This window comes from Pongo pygmaeus, chromosome 19, assembly GCF_028885625.2.
Source record: "Pongo pygmaeus isolate AG05252 chromosome 19, NHGRI_mPonPyg2-v2.0_pri, whole genome shotgun sequence".
Classification (NCBI taxonomy): domain Eukaryota; kingdom Metazoa; phylum Chordata; class Mammalia; order Primates; family Hominidae; genus Pongo; species Pongo pygmaeus.
In genome coordinates, this window is record NC_072392.2 from 17,780,736 (window position 1) to 17,802,074 (window position 21,339).

General features: G+C 46.1%; 2 protein-coding genes across 6 annotated transcripts in view; one reads left to right on the top strand and one right to left on the bottom strand.

Moving 5' to 3' along the window:
- LOC129018030 (ubiquitin carboxyl-terminal hydrolase 6) overlaps positions 1-20,676 on the top strand; it is a 59,186-nt gene extending 38,510 nt beyond the window's left edge. For 2 of the 5 annotated variants that reach the window (XM_054459155.1, XM_054459156.1), the window contains 5 exons: positions 2,063-2,254; positions 4,245-4,533; positions 5,963-6,399; positions 7,067-7,159; positions 8,298-10,532. In XM_054459155.1, the coding sequence (XP_054315130.1) occupies positions 2,063-2,254; positions 4,245-4,533; positions 5,963-6,399; positions 7,067-7,159; positions 8,298-8,471 (1,185 nt within the window). In that variant the 3' untranslated portion in view covers positions 8,472-10,532. Of the gene's footprint in view, positions 1-2,062; positions 2,255-4,244; positions 4,534-5,962; positions 6,400-7,066; positions 7,160-8,297; positions 10,542-10,601; positions 10,715-20,280 lie in introns of those variants that run through there. The other 3 variants (XR_008495187.1, XM_054459153.2, XM_054459157.1) reach the window with 3 other exon arrangements.
- Positions 13,605-19,340, bottom strand: LOC129017501 (protein FAM106C-like). Its single transcript, XM_054458128.2, has 4 exons — positions 19,274-19,340; positions 17,784-17,891; positions 16,340-16,393; positions 13,605-14,407 (listed from the first exon to the last, which is right to left on the bottom strand). The coding sequence occupies exons 1-4, from the start codon at positions 19,338-19,340 to the stop codon at positions 13,869-13,871; spliced, it is 768 nt and encodes a 255-aa protein (XP_054314103.1). The 3' UTR covers positions 13,605-13,868.
- Positions 20,677-21,339: the final 663 nt, after the last annotated feature.

A 21,339-nucleotide genomic window follows, 5' to 3' on the forward strand; every position in this document is an offset into this window, starting at 1 on the left:
TATGTTTTTTATCAGCCTTCTTTCCTCCCTGTCTTCATCTAGCACTGTAGCCTGTGTTCCACAGAAAATATAGTCAATAAAAATCAACATTCTTTACTAGCTTACTCTAATTTGTGGTTGGCCATAAAGTATTCCTGGTAGAGATAATAGAGATAATATTTAACTGGCTATGAGAAAGGAAACACTATCGTATGTGATACACCCCTTTTTCTACTCATTGCAACAACTATGATACAGCATGTTTGCTTTTGAAGCATGTCAGTTTTTTCCTTGAGTGACCAGTTCAAAAGATGATGACAGTTAATATCTTGTTACTACAGAATTTGTACTCAAAAAAGGAGTCTATAACACAAGTCCAAGCCAGATTTCCCTTTCTAAAAAAAGAATTTTCCTCTAAGTTCCCCTTTTTAAATGAGCTTTTTAGCCTGGATGGTTATGCAGTGCTAGAACCTTAACTGCATGATCAAACCCAACCTTGCTAGTTTATAACAGCATTTGACAGCCTCATGACTCTCATATAGGGAAAAAGTCTCGCCTGAAAAACCCATGCTAAGCTGAATGTCCTGAGCTGTGCCAATTTGTATTCCAGGCAGCCTGAGGTTCCCATCATGAGTTTCAGGAAGGGAAATTCATGGAGGAAGTTCACCTCTGGAAGGGAGGAGCAATAAATAGGGTGGGTGATGGACATATGTGACGTTTGCCACAGAGAGGCAGTCAGTGTGGGCCTTGTGGTCCGGGCTCTGCTTTGGGACACAAATATATACTGTGTGAAGTCTTATGGTAGCATTCATAACCCTGATGATTCACCCACCTTCCCATACATTAGAGGGACAAACAGAAGGATCCCAGCTCTATGGTTCTTGATTGTTTGTCAGGTAGCAGCCAGGCATGGAGAGGGAAAAATTCTTTCTTTTCTGCTGCACTCTAGATCCTTCCTTCTCTCCTTCTTCTTCATTCTACACCACCCCCAACATACATCCATGCACCCCGCCCATTCTTTGCTCTCTCTCCTTTCTTACACTTAACTCCTTCTTGCTCCACAGCCTAACATGCTGATTAACAGGACCCCAAAGGTTTGGGTGGGTATTAGGGGCCTTCTCAACAAAAGCAGCACACTCTTGAGCTTGTTCTTCCTTTTGTTGCCATCTCAGATAAAAAGGCCCCATGAGGGAGGAGACAGATAATTATAGACTTGATATTCTGATAACTGTGTGATACATGGGATCAGATGCAAATGAGTTGTACCCTGTGGTGTTTCATGCTCTGCTGTGTTGTCTTCTCATGGTGAGCTTTTCTGTGCCCTTATTTCATCCGGCTCTGGTTTCTATGTTTCACATTATTTCTCCTAGCCTCTGTAAACTCTGCAGCATACTAATAATGCTCTGGCTTTCTGGTTAAAAATAAATGGCTTACTATCAGCACCCCTGGCTTGAGGGCCAACTCACATGTAATCCCTTATAAGATTCCAAAGTTGTTAAATAAATGCAATTCGTTTTGTTTTTGTCATTTTGAAGCATTCAAAAATTTTTCAAGAAAAGCTATGGTCATATAAATAGAAATTTTATCCAGAATGTTATGATGTAACATTTGTGAATAAATATGTAGGTGCTGTATTTGCTCAGACTCTAGTTTGGGTTGTGTTTTCTTTTCCCTTTTTTTTTGAGACAGGGTCTCTCTCTGTCATCTGGGCTGGAGTGCAGTGGCATAATCACAGCTCACTGCAACCTCTGCTCCCAGGCTCAAGCAATCCTCCTGAGTAGCTGGGACTACAGACGTGTGCCACAATGCCCAGCTAATTTTCAGATTTTTCTTTTACAGAGACAGGGTCTCACTCTGTTGGCCAGGCTGGTTTCCAACTCCTGGACTCAAGCAATTCCCCCCACCTCGGCCTCCTAAAGTGCTGGGATTACAGGCCTGAGCCACCATACCCAGCCAGTTGTATTTTCTTTTTCCTTATATAGAGTAAAAGAAGGGTGAGTGACCGAGAGGTTGATGCATAGCTATATCACCAGTTTAAATGCCTTCCCACATACCCCTTTCCTCCTGTTCCCTCTACCTACAGGTTGTAGATAAGCATGAAAGTGTGCAGCAGAGTCGGCGAGCGCAAGCCAAGCCCATCAACCTGGACAGCTGTCTCCGTGCTTTCACCAGTGAGGAAGAGCTAGGGGAAAATGACATGTACTACTGTTCCAAGTGTAAGACCCACTGCTTAGCAACACAGAAGCTGGATCTCTGGAGGCTTCCACCCTTCCTGGTATGTTACAGTCCTGCCTCTGAGAGAGCAGGAATCTAGCAGAAAAGAAAGAAGACATGAACAAACAGGAGGTTTTGTTATTTTTGAGAATAAGACTTTTCCTGCAGCAGCGTTTAAAACACTTTCTGTACAAGGTTTTTATGTTGAATACAGAGATGAATCTTTCTACAAATATTTGGTAGTTCCTTTTCCTAAAAAGCTTATAACCTAGAAGAAGAGATCAATCATGTAGACCAGTAACTGCAATTCAGTGCGATGTGAGAACTGCCACAAGGGGTACAACGTGGTGAATTTGAACTTCAGGAGAGGTTGAACTTCTGGCTCTGTGGAGAGAGGAAGCTTAAGCTAGCCCTTTGTGGACTCTAGAAGAGCAACTGAGCCCGGAGCCCCCAACACCCACTGCACATAGTCATGTGGCTGTGGCACGCTGCTGAGTTGAGTGTGTGTGCACAAGCACACCAGTGCACTAGGGCCTGCGTGTTCTTTTAGATTTAATTTACTTCTGCCTTCTCCCTTCATGGATTAGGAGACTGTCCTTTTGTTTGTCAGGAGAGTTTGAAGTGACAAATCTTCCTATTCATTAAGATCAGTGTAACTGTAAGGTACTGGCATATTTTAATCAGATATTTATATGTATTTTCTTTTTTTGTTTTTTTGAGACAGGGTCTCACTGTGTCACCCAGGCTGTAGTGCAGTGTTGTAATCTCAGCTCACCGCAACCTCCACCTCTCGGGCTCAAGTGATTCTCTTGCCTCAGTCTCCTGAGTAGCTGAGATTACAGGCACGCACCACTACCACCCGGCTAATTTTTGTACTTTTGGTAGAGATGGGGTTTCACCATGTTGGCCAGGCTGGTCTCGAATTCCTGACCTCAGGTGATCCACCCTCCTTGGCCTCCCAAAGTGCTGGAATTACAGGCATGAGCCACCGTGCCCAGCCGTATTTTCTTATTCCATTCATCTCTCTGTCACACTACTCTGTGAAGCTGAATGTAGGTTTTTCTTAGACCAGAACAGCATCCTAGGGAATGATGCACAAGAAATTAATAACACTGGTTGTCAGCTAGCTCCACAGATAGGAACTAGAGGGAAGGGGCAGGCTTGGGGACAAGGTGGGTGACGGGGAGGGGGAGACCTTTTTTTTTGAGATGGAGTCTCGCTCTGTCACCCAGGCTGGAGTGCAGTGGCAAGATCTCAGTTCACTGCAAGCCCCACCTCCCGGGTTCACACCATTCTCCTGCCTTAGCCTCTGGAGTAGCTGGGACTACAGGTGCCTACCACCACGCCTGGCTAATTTTTTAGGTGTTTTTTATTTTTATTTTTTGGTAGAGATGAGGATTCACTGTGTTAGCCAGGATGGTCTCGATCTCCTGACCTCGTGATCCACCCGCCTCGGCCTCCCAAAGTGTGGGGATTACAGGGGTGAGCCACCACACCTGGCCGAGGGGGAGACCTTTTAAAAAAACTGAGGTATAATTAACATACAATTAAAAGCATAGATTTTTAATATCCAGTTTGATGAATTTTAACAAGTATATATTTTCATATAATCATCAAATAAAACAAGCAGAGCAGTCATGTAGCCCAGTAACTGCAATTCAGTGTGATGTGAGAACTGCCATAAGGGGTACAACGTGGTGAATTTGAACTTCAGGAGAGGTTGAACTTCTGGCTCTGTGGAGAGTGGAAGCTTAGGCTAGCCCTTTGTGGACTCTAGAAGAGCAACTGAGCCTGGAGGCAATACCCACTGTGCAGTCATGTGGCTGTGCCACACTGCTGAGTTGAGTGTGTGTGCACAAGCACACCAGTGCACTGGGGCCTCTGTAGAGGCCTTTATGAAACCATATTTTTGAAGTCTTTAAAAAATAATGAAGAGTAAATGTTCTGTTATATACTCCCAAACATTCACATGTATTTGACTTGTTTTTTCCATGTAAATTTTGTATCTTCAGAATGCTTTAATGCGATGTTTTCTACCTTTGCTTCTCCAGATTATTCACCTTAAGCGATTTCAATTTGTAAATGATCAGTGGATAAAATCACAGAAAATTGTCAAATTTCCTCGGGAAAGTTTTGATCCGAGTGCTTTTTTGGTATCACGAGACCCAGCTCTCTGCCAGCATAAACCATTCACACACCAGGGGGATGAGCTCTCCAAGCCCAGGATTCTGGCAAGAGAGGTGAAGAAAGTGGATGCACAGAGTTCGGCTGGGGAAGAGGACATGCTCCTGAGCAAAAGCCCATCCTCACTCAGCGCTAACATCAGCAGCAGCCCAAAAGGTGAGGCCTGGGGGCCTTATGCAGTTGCTTTCTTGGGACTCCTGTAGGCTACATATGTTTCTCTGTCTTCTGTTCTGGAACATCAGGTTGGTTCAGTGGAAGGAACCTATCTGGAATCAGACCTATCTGTATTTAAGCTATGTAAGTTTTAGCAAGAGATTCAGCCTCCCTGAATCTATTTTCTCATCTGTAAAATGGAGATAATGCCAGGTTTACAGAGTTGAGAGTTTGACACATGGAGAGTAAAGCACTTCACACAGTGCCTGATGTATGGTAAACAGAAATGGTAGCTGCTGTCTTGTCCCCTTATAGTGAAAGTTCTGAGGTTCCCCATCTTTCAGGGGGTCTAGAGGATCAAAACTCTTCTTTTATTTATTTATTTTATTTTTTATTTTTTTGAGACAGGGTCTCACTCTGTCACCCAGGCTGGAGTGAAGTGGTGCAACACAGATGACCGCTCACTGCAGCCTCGACCTCCTGAGGTCAATCAATCCTCCCACCTCAGCCTCCTGAGTAGCTGGGACTACAGGCACGCACCACTGCACCTGGCTAATTTTTGCATTTTTTGTAGAGACGGTGCTTCACCATGTTTCCCAGGCTGGGCTCGAACTCCTGCGCCCAAGTGAACCTCCTGCTTCAGCCTCCTAAAGTGCTGGGATTACAGGTGTGACCCACTGTGCCTGGCCCAAAACTATTTTCATAAAAATACTAAGACAATATGTGCCTTTTCACTTTTATTCTCTCACAGATGTACAATGGTGTAAGAGACAACATGACATGGAAGAATATCGTCACTTTGACAGTGAAGTCTGTGCTAATGTATTGTACTTTTTCATGCCTCAGTTTAGTTTCTAATACAGAAAATATTGATAGATAAAATTCACATAAAAGTTCTAAAGATTCTCAATAATTTTTAAATGTATAAAAGGGGGTAGGGGTAAGAGGCTATAACCAAAAAGTTTAAAGCCTTACAGGATTTTTGTGAGTCATAGAGGTAACAATGGACAGCAAGAAATTCCCAGTACCATGCCTAACAATAGGAAGTTCTCAGTAAATGGTGGTCACATTTTTTGTCTAATTTTACAAAGGGGAGGAATATGTATTTGGAGAACTCCTTACTCTAATAGTTAGATTTTTTTCAACTGAATCTGACATAAATCATCTTTCTGCTATTTTCTGAGTCCCTATAATGTACTTTACATTTTCAGGACATTGTTGCTTATAGGGACTCGGCATTGAAGAAGACAAAAATGTAACTTACTGGCTAACTTACTGGCTACATAATAGGAACTAAAGGGTAGCCAGTCACGACTCCCCTGTCTTTACCTTTGTGTGTACAGTTGTGAAGCTAACCTCAGAGTTAGCATTTGGGGCTGGCTTACTTTGTGACATTTGGATTTGTGAATCTTTTCTTCTGTCCTGTTCACAGGTTCTCCTTCTTCATCAAGAAAAAGTGGAACCAGCTGTCCCTCCAGCAAAAACAGCAGCCCTAATAGCAGCCCACAGACTTTGGGGAGGAGCAAAGGGAGGCTCCGGCTGCCCCAGATTGGCAGCAAAAATAAACTGTCAAGTAGTAAGAAGAACTTGGATGCCAGCCAAGGGAATGGGGCTGGGCAGATCTGTGAGCTGGCTGACGCCTTGAGCCGAGGGCATATGCAGGGGGACAGCCAACCAGAGCTGGTCACTCCTCAGGACCACGAGGTAGCTTTGGCCAATGGATTCCTTTATGAGCATGAAGCATGTGGCAATGGCTGTGGCAATGGCTACAGCAATGGTCAGCTTGGTAACCACAGTGAAGAAGACAGCACTGATGACCAAAGAGAAGACACTCATATTAAGCCTATTTATAATCTATATGCAATTTCAGTAAGTGGTTTATTGTATGGTTTTCAGAGAGTGGTCCGTGTTTTGTTCACTTGTCTTCATGTATTCATGAGCAAGTATTTTTCAGGTCCTGCTTATTTCCTAGCATTGAGCTTAGTGATAGAAAAGTTAACATAGAAATCTGGGTTTGCCCAGGTGTAGTGGCTCACACCTGTAATCCCAGCACTTTAGAAGGCTGAGGCAGGAGGATCGCTTGAGCCCAGGAGTTTGAGACCAGCCTGGGCCCCATCTCTACAAATAATTTTAAAATGGAGCGATGTATGGTGGCATGTGCCTGTGGTCCCAGCTACTTGGAAGGCTGAGGCAGGAGGATCACCTGAGCCCAGGAGGTCAAGTCTTTAGAGAGTTGTGATCACTCGACTGCACCCCAGCCTGGGTGATAGAGCAAGCCCCTGTCTCAAAATAATAATAATAATAATAATAATTACATTATAAAATGATTGTTTATCCACACAAGACTTGGAGCTTATGACTTTTGTATTTTGCTTTTTGCTTATTTTGGTTTTAGAGAAAGTTAGAGGGTTCTAAAATATTTTCTCACCTACTGATCATTTACATGATCAGTGTTCTTCTGCTCAGATCCTAGTGCTATATCCTGGCCATAGTACAGTTAACTACTAACATACCTCCACTCTCTTATCTCTTACAGTGCCATTCAGGAATTCTGAGTGGGGGCCATTACGTCACTTATGCCAAAAATCCAAACTGCAAGTGGTACTGCTACAATGACAGCATCTGTGAGGTAAACATTCTCAATCTTTGAATGAAAGTTAGAAACAGAATATCAACAGAACCGGGGAACATTTGTTGAAATAATGGACTATCTCTTGAATAGGAAATAGATATTTCTTTTAGAATCAATATATAGATGCTGTCAGTATTAAAGGAACAAAAGTGATATGCAGAGTAGGGAATGAAAACATGAGTAGTGAGGAAAAATAAAGAGTTAGTTGACCAGGCACAGTGGCTCATGCCTGTAATCCCAGCACTTTGGGAGGCTGAGGTAGGCTTAGGAGGTGGATCACTTGATGTCAGGAGTTCGAGACCAGACTGGCCAAAATGGTGAAACCCCATCTCTACTAAAAATACAAAAATTAGTTGGGCATGTTGGCGCATGCCTGTAATCCCAGCTACTCGGGAGGCTGAGGCAGGAGAATGGCTTGAACCTGGGAGGTGGAGGTTGCAGTGAGCCAAGACTATAGCACTGCACTCCAGCCTGGGCAACAGAGCAAGACTCTGTCTCAAAAAAAAAAAAAAAAAAAGGAGTTAGTTAATGCAAAAAGCTCCTATCTTCTAGACTGTTAGAATTCGATGGGGTTGGGCTGAGTGCGGTGGCTCATGCCTGTAATCCCAGCACTTTGGGAGGCCAAGGAGGGTGGATCATGAGGTCAGGAGATTGAGACCATCCTGGCTAATATGGTGAAACCCTGTCTCTACTAAAAATACAAAAAATTAGCCAGGCGTGGTGGCACATGCCTGTAGTCCCAGCTACTCAGGAGGCTGAGGCAGGAGAATCCCTTGAACCCAGGAGGCAGAGATTGCAGTGAGCTGAGATCACACCAGTGCACACCAGCCTGGTGACAGAGTGAGACTCCATCTCAAAAAAATAAATACATACATACAAAATAAATAAATAGAATTTGATGGGGTTTTAGGTCATTCTGTTTTGACTTGTCTGTGGTCAAAATATTTTCCCCAAAGCAAACATTGGAAATAATGGGGCTCATTTTAAAGGGGCAGGTGTGAGACAGCCAAACTAGTGAGCTTATTGGAAGCAATCAGGTTTTGTAATTACAGAGGGTTGGTCTTCCCTTTCCTGGCAAGGATTTAGAGCCATAATAGCGATGGCTTTTTGTTAAAGGTTTTTCTTGCCCTTTCAGGAATGTCACCCTGATGAAATTGACACCGACTCTGCCTACATTCTTTTCTATGAGCAGCAGGGGATAGACTATGCACAATTTCTGCCAAAGATTGATGGCAAAAAGATGGCAGACACAAGCAGTATGGATGAAGACTTTGAGTCTGATTACAAAAAGTACTGTATGTTACAGTAAAGCTACCACTCTGGCTGCTAGACAGCTTGGTGGTGAGGGAGATGACTCCTTGCCAAGCTGTACTTGGCAAAAATGTCACTGAAAGGCAAGCTAAATGTAGTTATTTTATCCTGTTAGAATACAAATTCTAATTAAAATAGTTAACTTTAAGAGTAGCAATAATTTTATTTTAAAGTCTCATACAAGTTGTCCGATAGAGAACTTTCAGGCAGATCCCACCATTAGCCTGCAAACAAAAGGTTTGGCACCAGCCACCTGGGACCAAATAAGAATTCAATTGTGCTTGTCCAGATATGAACAAATATGTAGTGAGTATAGAGTTTACCAATAATCATAACAAATATTAAAGATTTCCTTGGAGTCAAAGTAAAAAACAAAAAATTGTAATGTTGTCTAGGGATGACATGATATGCTACCTCCTTCTTCCCGAAGTTTATTCGATTATATTGACAAGATGGAGAAAGCCAGATCATGAAGGTGTGCAAATGATTCTTACGGCACGGGCGAGGATTTTTCAATTTATTTTTTAAAGTTTCCATACCCTTTCTTTGTCTTTCTTGCTTTTTGTTTTTGCTGTTGTGTTTATGTTTGAGGCACAACCAGTCATTGGTGGCAGGGGCATAGAGTGGTCAGTCTGAAAGGGAGGCTCTCTTAAGAGCTATGTGCCTTCCACCCAGAGGGAGACCCAGTAGAAAGAAAAACATCCTGGGAAATCCAGCTACCATGGCCCTCCCAGTGGAGGCATCTTACATTTAGGATACTTCAAGTATCCTCAGAAATGTATTCTGCACCCCTGGCCCTGCCCATGCTGAGGGAAGGGGAGCAGTTGCCAATATTTGCAGCATCTTCACGTGCACATGTTGCAACAAGAGCTTCTGGGAAAGTAAGCGGCATCAGAGCTAGATCACGTTTCGCAATTAGTGGTTGTTCTTTTCTGTGTTTATTTTGCACTTTAAAAAAGAGAGAACACATGCAAATGAACTTGCTTGTGTGTATTTGGTGGCTCTAAGGGCTATAAATTACAAACAAAACACGTCCCAGACATTAGGAGTTCATAAGTATATTTAATGAAATTGGTGGTTTTAGGAAGTCAACTTTAGTTTTGCTTTGTTTGCATGTTCACTAATTTTTTTATTTTGATATTTGCCTTTTTTTTAAATTTTACAGTAGTCATTGAAGGTTATGTTTCTTTGTTTACTTTGTTTTTGCTCTAATTATTCAAGACTGGAACAAAAGTATAAATATTATTTATTTCAGGTAGAGTTTTTTTCATGTAGTTTTTTAATACATACTTGAAGGAAATGTTTCACCTTATTTTTGGGCTTTGTTTATTCATTTAGACCTTGCAAGTTGATTCTCATTAACTGTCAGATTCCACTAGCCTTTCTTCCTCATAGGTAGTAATTACCAGTGTAACTAAGCATTTGCGTTCTGATATCTGAGGCCAGTAACCATGAATATCTAGTTCTCAGAGCATTTGGAAAGGTTATCTGAAATGGCTACCTAAATTGAAATCCTTTTCAGAAAAAATATAATTGCAAGTAGGTAGGAGTGGCCTAAATTGTCTAATGTAATAAAGTCAGACAAAATGCATACTTTATAGTTTCAAGATTTTCAGTATATAAAATCTGTCCATTCCTACCTGGACATGTCCCATTAAAAAGTGGAAGATTTTAAATAATTTCTTTACAGATGTTTTATTTAAGCAGGTAGCACAATCTACTAATGTTGTTTGCTCTGTGTTTGTTATACTGGTTGTAATTAATTTTTTTAATTCATGAACTAGCTGAAAATTTATTAAATTAACTATTAACTACATTCATCTTGTAAATTACTGTATAAAACTTGTTGACAATGCACTGGCTTTAGAAAGATGTTAATGTACATAAATAGAGTGTAAATAAAATAGTGTTGATGTACTGAAATATGAACTGTATAAAAAGTATTGGTAATTGTATATGGATGTACCTGTTTATCTGTAACTGTTATCCAAACGAATTAAATACTGTGGATGCCCCTATGTGCTGTTTTTCCTCATACAAGTAAACACAGAATGTCAAATTCTTCAGCCTCCCTCTCTGTGATCCTGTTTTAGTTCTCCTACTTGAATAATTTTTTTCTGACTTACAGAGGGGATGCATCATCTCTGAGGTTGGAAACTCTGTAGAGCAGGATTCCCCAACTCCTGGGCTACAGACCAGTACCGTCCATGGCCTGTTAGGAACCGGGCTGCACAGCAGGAGGTGAGCGGTGAGCTGTATTTATAGCCACTCCCCCTTGCTCCCATTACCACCTGAGCTCTGCCTCCTGTTAGATCAGCAGCAGCATGTCATTCTCACAGGAGAATGAACCCTATTGTGAACTGCACATGCTAGCAATCTAGGTTGTGTGCTCCTTATGAGAATCTAATGCCTGATGATTTGAGGTGGAACAGTTTTATCCTGAAACCATTCCCCCATCCCCCCAGTCCATGGAAAAATTGTCTTCCACAATACCAGTCCCTGGTGCCAAAAACGTTGGCAACCACTGATGTAGAACAAGATCCCTACAGTGGGTACTACCCTACAGAGGTACTACTACAGAGGGTAGAACAAGATCCCTCCAGTGACCAGGTGACTTTAAACATGGCTCACATCCCTTTTAGAAAGTTATGGCAGGGAAGCAAGTAGAGAGCAGGTGGTAAACTGAGGATTGGTGACTACATCGGTACCTACAGTGGGTCCTACAGTCATTTTTGTGCAGATCAGGAGATGAGGTGAAGAGAAGGAAAGCTTCTCATTTGCATAATGCCTTGAAATGACCCTAGGTTTCTAGGGGGCACTGAGAAACCAGAGATGTCCCTTGTCTGTCTGGGAGATCCAAGGGGACAGTTGGCAGTGTTGAGAAGAGATGAACGTGACAGCTGTAGGTCCTTCACCCTCAGCTTCTATTTGTTCACCTATAAAATTAAAATACCGAACACTCAGGCTTGTAAGAATTAAATGAAGGACACAAATGCCTGGCACAGTTGCTTGATAAGTGCTCAATCCAACGATACTCAATCCTATTTTACAAAAAGGGTTTTTTTTGTTTGTTTTGTTGTTTGTTGTTTTACCTCCTTGCTATACTGATGCTAAAAGAGTTTAATAGTCCTCTGTTCACATTTTCCAAAAACAAGAATACACATTAAAAATGTATAAAATGGGCCAGGCCCAGTGGCTTACGCCTGTAATCCCAGCACTTTGGAAGGCCAAGGCAGGCAGATCACCTAAGGCTGAGAGTTCCAGACCAGCCTGACCAACATGGAGAAACCCCGTCTCTACTAAAAATACAAAATTAGCCGGGCATGGTGGTGCATGCCTGTAAACCCAGCTACTTGGGAGGCTGAGGCAGGAGAATTGCTTGAACCCGGGAGACAGAGGTTGCAGTGAGCCGAGATCACGCCATTGCACTCCAGCCTGGGCAACAAGAGCGAAACTCTGTCTAAAAAAAAAAAAAAAAAAAAAAAAAAATATATATATATATATATAAAATGAAACATGTTGAATCAGCAGCAGTGGCAGCTTGTTTAAGGAAAGGAACAAACAGAAAATTAGTACAGAAAGTCAAAAAATGAAGCACAACTCTTTTAAGTGCCAGTCTGTTTTTAGGTTTCTTTCTTTCTTTTTTTTTTTAGATAGAGACAGGGTCTCTGTTGCCCAGGCTGGAATGCAGTGAGGTAATCATGGCTCACTGCCGCCTTGACCTCCCAGGCTCAAGCAATCCTCCCACCTCAGCCTCCCCAGTAGCTGGGACCACAGATGTGCACCATCACACCCAGCTAATTTGTGTATTTTTTGTAGAGATGGGGTTTCACCATGTTGCCCAGGCTGGTCTTGAACTCCTCGGCTCAAGCTATCTGCCCACCTCAGCTTCCCAAAGTGCAGTGATTACAAGTGTGAGCTGCCATGGCTGGCCATGGCTGTCTTTTAAAAAGCTAAAAATGGGCTGGTTCAAGACCAGTCTGAGCAATATGGCGAGACCTCATTTCTACTAAAAAAAAAAAAAAAAAAATCAGCTGGGTGTGATGGCCCGTGCCTGTAGTCACCCCAGCTACTCAGGAGGCTGAGGTGGGAGGATCGCTTGAACCCAGAAGGTTGAGGTTGCAGTGAGCCTCGATTGTGCCACTGCACTCCAGCCTGGGTGACAGTGAGACCTTGTCTCAAAAAGCCTCAGAAGGAGCGGCCTAGGGAGATGGGCAAGCATTTCGTTTCTAGTTTCTGAACGGCCCTGTGCATTGAGAGAGGTCTTCGGCCTCCCAGCCTCTCTGGCTGAAGGTGGCGATTCTGCATGGAGTCTCTCCACCACTTGGTGGCACTGCTCACAGTGACTTTTTACTTCTAAACACCATTGAATTGGAGCAAGTAGATGATTTGCCACATTTTTCCCAGCTAGTTTGGAGGCTGAATATAGAATTTTACTGGGACACACCAGAATGTGTAAGTTGGGGAGCAGCGATCCCAGTTTCCCTTGATAATGTGCCAACAGCTTCCTTAGTATTGAAATCACAAAGTCAGAAATGCACACACCTCTATGATCAGAGATCCATACAGGAGAGAGCAACAAAAAGAGGCCTTTTAAGTTTGCCAGACTTCCTGAGCAGTGGGAAGCAAGAGAGTAGATAAGTGTGCAACAGTCACAAACCCGGGCCTATAAGAACCTAGTTGGGAATAGAATGTAAGAGAACGGGGAGCGATGGGGACTCTAGTGTGTTCTAGGCACATGCCCATCTAAAGGCTCCATGTGACTGTTGCCCTGCAGGAATGTGGGCCCCAGTGTTCACCAAACCTTTTTTTTTCCCCCCCCCATGAAGAGAAGCCAGAAACCCAGATATTAACACAAAGTATCCAGTTTAGAAGTGTTGGTAAATTTTTTTAATATTGAACATTGTGCTGCTCAAAGAAGGTATCTGCAAGCCAGGTACAAACCAGCAGTTCACGCCCTCTGGTGAGCAGAAAGGTCATAGATTTTGAGCCCATTATGTCGGAAGTCAAATTCTAGTTCTGCTGTTGCAACAGCTGTAAACAAAAGTTTTCAGATTTCTAATGCCCAATGAAAATACCACTTTATTTCCAAAGGTTATTAAAAGGAATAGATCATGTAAGTAGGCACACAGCTTGCCACCTGTTAGGTACTCAAAAGCATTCTTCCCTCACTTAAGGAAACAATACAGGCACAATACAACAATAATGTTATGATCAAGTTCATTATCAGGAAGCATACACCCAAACAATAGGGGAGTGAGCACCTACCATGTACAGAGCTCTCTGCTAGGTTCTCCGGGGGCAGCAGTTCCCAACCTGGCAATTCATCGGCATGATTGGAATCAGCCAGCAGCTTGTTGGATATGCTGAGTCCAGAGTCCCGCCCATATTACACCTAATGTTCTGTGCCTATTACACCCAGATTTATGAGATCCTCCTCTCCCACGCAGTCCGAGAATCTGCATTCTAATAAGTTTCTCAGAGTAAGCTCTTCCGCAGCCAGTTTGCACTGGTCTGTGAGTTGGTCATTTATGGAAACCACTGCTCCAGGGAATGAATCATTATTTCCAGTCTCATTAGGGAAAGATGATATGCATATGCACACATGTAAGGAGGAGTGACAGTAATGAGCCAAAAGCTCTGTAGACATAATTGCCTCTGATGAAGTGCTGACTGATGACATCAGACAGTAGGCTATTGACAGTGTACCCCGGGGAAAGCTAAATGCAAAAGGGAAGCGAACGGCCTCATGAAGTGAGATCAGGATTACAGGGTCAGAAATGTGGAGAGGGTGATTCAGATGGACAAAGGAGCAGAGGCAGGATTCAAGTGATGCGTTTTGGAGGCAGTGCAGCCTGTTGGTGCCGAGTGGAAGGTGAATGAGGAACATAGTAGACGGTAACAGGAAGGCAGGAGCTGCGAAGGCCTTTGAAGGTCAGGCCAGTTGTAATAAAAGTATTTCACATCATCAGGTATCTTGGGATGGTTGCCAAACATTTTCCTATGGTTTGCATAAATACATATCTATTTTATTTACGTATTTATTTATTTTATTTTAGGTTTTTTTTTTTGTTTTTTTTTTGAGACGGATTTTCGCTCTTGTTGCCCAGGCTGGAGTGCAATGGAGTGATCCCAGCTCACTACAACCTCCGCCTCTCAGGTTCAAGCAATTCTCCTGCCTCAGCCACCTGAGTAGCTGGGATTACAGGCATGAGCCACCACGCCCGGCTAATTTTGTATTTTTAGTAGAGATGGGGTTTCTCCATGTTGGTCAGGCTCTGTTCCCTGTCTGCTCCCCCAGCAAGAGACCCTGAGGAAAAGAATGGGGGATCATGTCTTAGTCATCAGAGCATTGAAGTGCCCAGGCCAAGGTTGGCCACATAGAGGGAGGGCAGGTGGCAAATGTTTGCAGCATAAGTGAATAAAAGGAAAAATGATAGCAAAGAATGAAACTACTAGGCACCATTCCAGGACTGGGACTAAATATTTACCTTGCCCATTGTGCAAAGATAAGCCTGGTTTTCCAGGCTCTATTTATGCCAGCTTTCCTTCAGGGGCTGACACAACCTGGTATTGTTACAGCTTGAAGAGTGGTTTCCACATGCGGCGTCTGGGTGTACGAGGTGCTTGATCCTCAGCTTCTGCTGTTCCCTAACTCCATGTGTCTTCCCCAGGGAATCTGCTTCCCAGTCCTTGAGCCCTAGGTGGCTTTGCATCTCCATTCTGCTGCCTGGTCTGTCCCCAGTCTCCATGAGGCTATTGAATTGGGGTTCATTCTACTCTAGATGAAGCTGTGTATCCTTGTTTAGCCCCTGGGGTCAAGCCACATAAGGAGCTGCTTGCAACATGATAGGACAGACTTGCCTGGGTCTACTGCCTGAGTGGCCTCCTGGGAAACACCTCTCTTAATGCAATAGGGTTGGGTATGACAAGCTGGGTCCAAGTGAAGCTTCAGAGATGTAGAGATGTAGGGGAGGAGGGACTCTGAGTTCAATGTGGCAGCCACTCAGCCTCTGGGACTCACACCAGGGGCATAAGGAGAGTGGAAGCTGCACGTGAAAAAGGGAAGGGTGCTTTCTTTCTTTCTTTCTTTCTTTCTTTCTTTCTTTCTTTCTTTCTTTCTTACTTTTGGGAAGGGTGATTTCATGGAAATATGAACAGCTCTGCTTTGGGAACACCTTCGTGGAGCGTAAAGGGAGCAGCGAGCAACTCTGGCCCCTGGTGTCCAGCCTGGGAGGCAATGTCTAGAGGCAGTGGTCATGTTGGGTGAGGGGTGCCCAGAAGATCGGGTGGTCCTGCTCAGAGGACACCACGTGGCAGCTGAAAGGACTAGTTTAAGAGCATAAAGGACCATCACTCAGGCCCCCTGCAAGGGGTGTCATGGGGATAGAAACAACTCCCTGTTTTGTTACGGGAAACAGCAAAACGCCTTTCTTCCTTTAATGCTGCTGCCGATTCATTCCACAGGGAACATGCCCTCTTGGTGACAGCAGGTGCCAGTGAAGACTCAGGTCACTCTACACTCCTTGGCCCCTGAGCACCAGGACGGGAGAGTGTGAGTGTGTGTTTGTGTGAGTGTGAGAGTGTGGGTTTGTGTGGTAAGTGTGAGCGTGTGTTTGTCTGCATGTGTGTGAGAGAGTGAGTGTGTGCTTGTGTGTGTGTTGTGTGTGTGTGTTTATATATCTTTGTGTGTGTGAGAGAGAGAGAGAGTGTGTGTGTGTATGTTTGTTTGTGTATGCTGGGAACTGATATCTGCCTGGGAGGCCACCATCACCCCTCGCCTTCCCATCCTTCCGGGGTCTCCATTTCGGCCTGTGTGGTGCCCACCATGCAGAAAGAGCAGTCCCCTGGACTGGCTGTACTCACCCAAGCAGGTGTAGTTGGAGGACTCGGCTTGAACCTTGTAGCACCAGTATGACTCTGGAGCAGAGAGGAAGGGTGTGAAGTGTGCGTGCATGTGTCTTGTTGCTCTCACACACAGGAGGATCAGAGGCTGGGCTTACCCCTGGGGTTGGAGCTCCTCTTGGGCTGGGATGGAGTGTTCCTGGCAGTAGGATTGAGGGCCCAGGGAAAGAGACTCAATCGAAAACTAAGCAGGGGCTGATCAATAGGTCAGCTGGTGTAGGGCTCTGTTCCCCAGGCAGGGCCAAGCCACCGGCCCTCCAGGGAACCCCTCTGAGGCCACTCATCTCTAACGTGGGGATGGCCTGGATACTCCATTCCTTGGTCACCAGCTGCCTCCTTCCCCGCTTACCTCCCCCACCCCAAACCTGGAAGGGAGACTCTGGTGAGAGAGGAAGAGGAGGACTCAGCCCAGCCTCCGCTCCTGGGACAATAGAGTCAGGTTCAGCTGGGCAGCCTTCCCAGATCCGAGAAGAGGGAGGAGATTAGGCAGCCCCTCCCCAGAATGCCTCGCCCTGTGTTATTAAGATCCCTTCTTGGCTAGCATCTCACAGCTTCCACTGCGGGGAAAGCAGCCAGGCTTTCTCCTCTGCCCCTCAACTGCACAGTCCTGGTCTTTGGGGCTGGGCTGAGGGCTCTGCCTCAGGGCAGTAGAACCCAGCATCTCTGAAAAAAAGGCTGCACCTCAAATGTCCCACATGGATGCAAGATGTTAATAAGATGGGAACCCTCCGTACTTCCTGCTGAATTTTTATGTGAGCCTAAAATTGCTCTAAAAATAAAGTCTATTAATTTTTTTTAAAGGCTGCACCAGCAGGGCGTACACAACATCTCATCCAGAGCTTGGAATTTTGGCTGAGCACTCAGGGGACTTAGATGGGTTTGGGGGCAAGTCCCTTAAGCTCTCTGAGCCTCAGTTGTATCATCTGTAACATAAGACAAACATACCCACCTCATAGGGCCGTGGGGAGGATTAAATGAGGTTTCAGGCGGCTTGGCACTTAGTAAAATCCCATCGACAACTCCTTCCCTCCCCCCACCCCTCCCTCCCACCCCGTGGCCTCCTTTTGGGAACAGATGGCCAAAGCCAAGGAGGGGCCAAGATGGGAGAGAAATGAAGTGACTTGGAAAGAAATCAGGATAAGGAAATTCCTAAGAAAAGCACAGTTCCCACTCAGCCAAAGCTGAGGCCTCTGAGCTCATCCGCCCTCTCCCTTCTTGCCTGGGCTGCCTCCACAATCCCATCTCCTTGTAGTCTAAGCCAGGGTGGAGTCCCCGGAGTGAGGACAGGATGGGGAGGGAGCCATGAGGGAGCATCCCTGGGAAAACTAACTGGCCACAAAGAGCCACTTTGGGCTTTGGAGTTTCCCAGCCCTGATCACAGCCTCTCCTGCTCTGCTGGCATCACCTTTTTCAGCGTTGCAATGTCTTCCCTGACAGCCCATCCCCAGCTCCGGGCAAGGCTCTGCTATCCCTGGGAGTTGCTGCACCTGGGCTACCCCCATGTGGGTGGATTCTGCAGAGGGCAGTGGCAACTCACCACCCAAGCCCCACCAGCAGTGGGGCAGAGCTCTGAAGCCTCCAGCTCCAGCTCTGCCTTTGCTCAGTCTCCACAGGAGAGTTATCTGATGTTCTGAGCCCCATAATCTTCCTCTGACAGAAGGCATGTTACAGGAAAGGGGTCCTGATCCAGACCCCAAGAGAGGGTTCTTGGATCTTGCACAAGAAAGAATTCAGGGCGAGTCTGCAGTGCAAAGGAAAAGCAAGTTTATTAAGAAAGTAAGTGGTGAAAGGACAGCTACTCCATAGAGTAGGACGTTCCCCAAAGTCAGAGAAGGAATGCATGCAATACGTTGTATGTATGGGGACATGTGCTCTGCTACAAGAGTTTGTGATAAAGGATTAATTTTCTTAATTACTATATTATGCAACAATTGATATTATTATTATTATTATTATTATTGAGATAGAGTCTCGCTCTGTTGCCCAGGCTGGAGGGCAGTGGCGGGCTCTTGGCTCACTGCAAACTCCACCTCCCAGTTTCAAGCAATTCTCCTGCCTCAGCCTCCTGAGTAGCTGGGATTACAGGCATGCACCACCACGCCCAGCTAATTTTTGTATTTTTAGTAGACACAGGGTTTCACCATGTTGACCAGGCTGGTCTCGAACTCCTGACCTCAAATGATCCACCCGCCTCGGCCTCCCAAATTGCTGGGATTATAGGTGTGAGCCACCGTGCCCGGCCGACATTATTATTTTTAAAGCAAAATTAGGAATGCCTTTGCTCTCCAGATATCAGAGTATCTGGACCTTCCCAAATCTGGGTCTGTGTCGTAAACATTATTAATTTGTTCCCTTAACTGTAAACATCTAGAGGCTAGAAATGCCTGACTTTCTGAGAATGCAGCCCAGCAAATCCCGGCCTCATTTTCCTAGCCCTCACCCAAAATGGAGTCACTCTGGTTCAAACGCCTCTGACGGGTACAGCCACCAATTTCCCAGTGCTGGTGACTGAGAAGATAATAAATCAGAGGGCATTTGCACCACGACACTTCCTTGCCATAATCCTCTCGTGTCCCCACCCGCAGAGGTCTTGAAGGCGGAAGGGGTTTTGAAGATTGGGCTGGCCTCTTCTCTGATTGGAGGCCCCAGGGGCAGCCATTCCAGGAGAAGCCTCCCTTCAGCCAGCATCCCCAAGAGCCAGCTGTAAAGGGTGGAGCCCCCTGTAACTCACCTCACAGCCTCCCTGGTGCCCATCTGGTCCAGGCTTAGCTTTTCTTAGGAATTTGGTCTTCCCTGGCTCTGGCCACAGCTCCTAGGTTTGTAGTGGTGACCTCTGATCCACTGTCTTAATCATGGAGACTTTTGACCTGCTTGGCTGAACGCGCTTGTAACTACCTTCTTCAGGAAGCAGCAGCCAGGAAAACATAATGGTGGTGAGGTCAATGCCAGGGGTCAGGTCCATGTCCGTGGATGAGGGTGGGGTGCTGGTGGCAGGAGCACCCACCACTCAGGTTCCTGTCCTCGTTGAACGAGAGGGCCACCCTTGCAGATAAGTACCAGCCCACTGACTCAGGCCACTCCCAAGAGGGCCTGGGAAGGAGAGGGGCTACCTACCCAGAGGTCTGGGTGTCCAGCACCACATCCTACCTAGTCCATCCACCCTGACCAGAGGTTAGAGACCGAAAGTCGGTTGCCTGTCACCCAGCTACTGCCCCCCACCCTGACTGACCTGCGACCCCTCCCTCTTGTTTCAAGATGGCTGAAGAAGCCTCTCTAATGCACCTTGCTCACCCCACCTCCCCATCTGAGGGACAGGGGATAATCCTGAAAAACAGCTCAGCGCAACCCAAATGTGTCCTGGTCAAAGTCTCAGCCACTCCTGGCCAGGGGTCTGGGGCTCTGAAGAGGACCAAATATCCTCTACCATCCTCCTGTCTCAATGGACAGAGATGCTCTGGGGGTCTCCATTTGCAACCTCGTCCTTTCTCAGCTTGAGTCCCCAATAAGATGAATGGAAGGCAGGTCCCAGTCAGAAAGCCTTGGCACTAAAGGGGATTGCAGCTTGTGTGAGGGGTGAGCTGAGACATATTCCCGACACTGGCCCCAGACTTGGGGGAGAGCCCCATAAACTTGGTATATGGAGCACCGGCCAGGTGCCACACAGGCACTGCACTAATCACTTAAACCCATTATCTTATTCAAACTTAAAACCCCTGAAGTCAGAATGACTACACCTGTTTTGCAAATGGGACAGGAAGTGACTTACCCAAGACCACACGGCTACAAAGCACCCCAACTGCAAAGCATTTCTCTTTCTACTGTCTAGCTGCTTAGTAGGTTTCCAACGTCCAACCCTACCAATAAAAGTTTCCACATTCTGCTTTTTCTCTTTCTTCTCCCAGGGGCCCGGAGGAGAGGCTGCAAGATGCCCCTCCACCCTCTACCACAGCTCAGCGAGTCCCTGCTGCAAAGGGCACACGCTGCCTCCTCTCTGTGCAGAGGACACCTTCACCCCTCACTCCGCGGCTTTGAGGGTGGAGCACCTAACTTGGGAGAGGAGGTTTCAGCCTGCGTGGACCCCAAGAACCATCGGAGGGGTGGTTGGGGTGAGAACTGGCAGATGGGGTCTTCCGGTGATGGGGTCTGGGGTTTGCAAAGAAGGTGCCTCCAGGATCGGATCCCTGTGCCCAGCCGCTTGAAGCGCCTTTAGCTCCTTATCAAATATTAACATGCCTTTCCTGCCACCTCCCACCTAGAGGAATAATTAAGAACTCGGCTTCACCATTAATCTTTAAATGAAAATCACCCTGTCCGGGAAGACCGGCTCCTCAGAGGCCTCGGGGCTCCAGGTCCCCCACCCCCGGCCCCCGCCAGGCTCCCAATTCAGCGCTGGGGGTTAGGGAGGCCAGGGGAGCTTGCGACCCTCGGGGGCAAGGAACCCGGGTGGGAAGCGCGGCTCCCAGGACCCTGCCACACCGCCCTTTCTCTGGCCGCGGGGCAGTCACCCAGCGCTGAGTCCCAGCGGGACGGACGGAAATCCACGGACAGACGGAGGAGGCTGGGTGAGAAAAGAAGGCGTGCGTTGAGGCGGGTCCGAGAAGCACCCTATTTTTTTTTTTTTTAAACGGAGCACCAGGCTGGAGGGCAGTGGCGTGATCTCACTGCAGCCTCCACTTCCTGGGTTCAAGCGATTCTCCGGCCTCAGCCTCCGGAGTAGCTGGGATTACAGGCGTGTGCCACCACGCCCGGCTAATGTTTATATTTTTGGTAGAGATGGGATTTCACTATGTTGGCCATGCTGGTCTCGAACTCCTGGGCTCAGGTGATCCACCCGCCTCTGCCTCCCAAAGTGCTGGCATTACAGGCTGGAGCACCAGCGCCCGGCCTGAGAAGCATCCTTATCAGGGACTCCCAACTCGTCTCGCCGGGCCACGCGCACACACCCTTACGTTACCTTACGT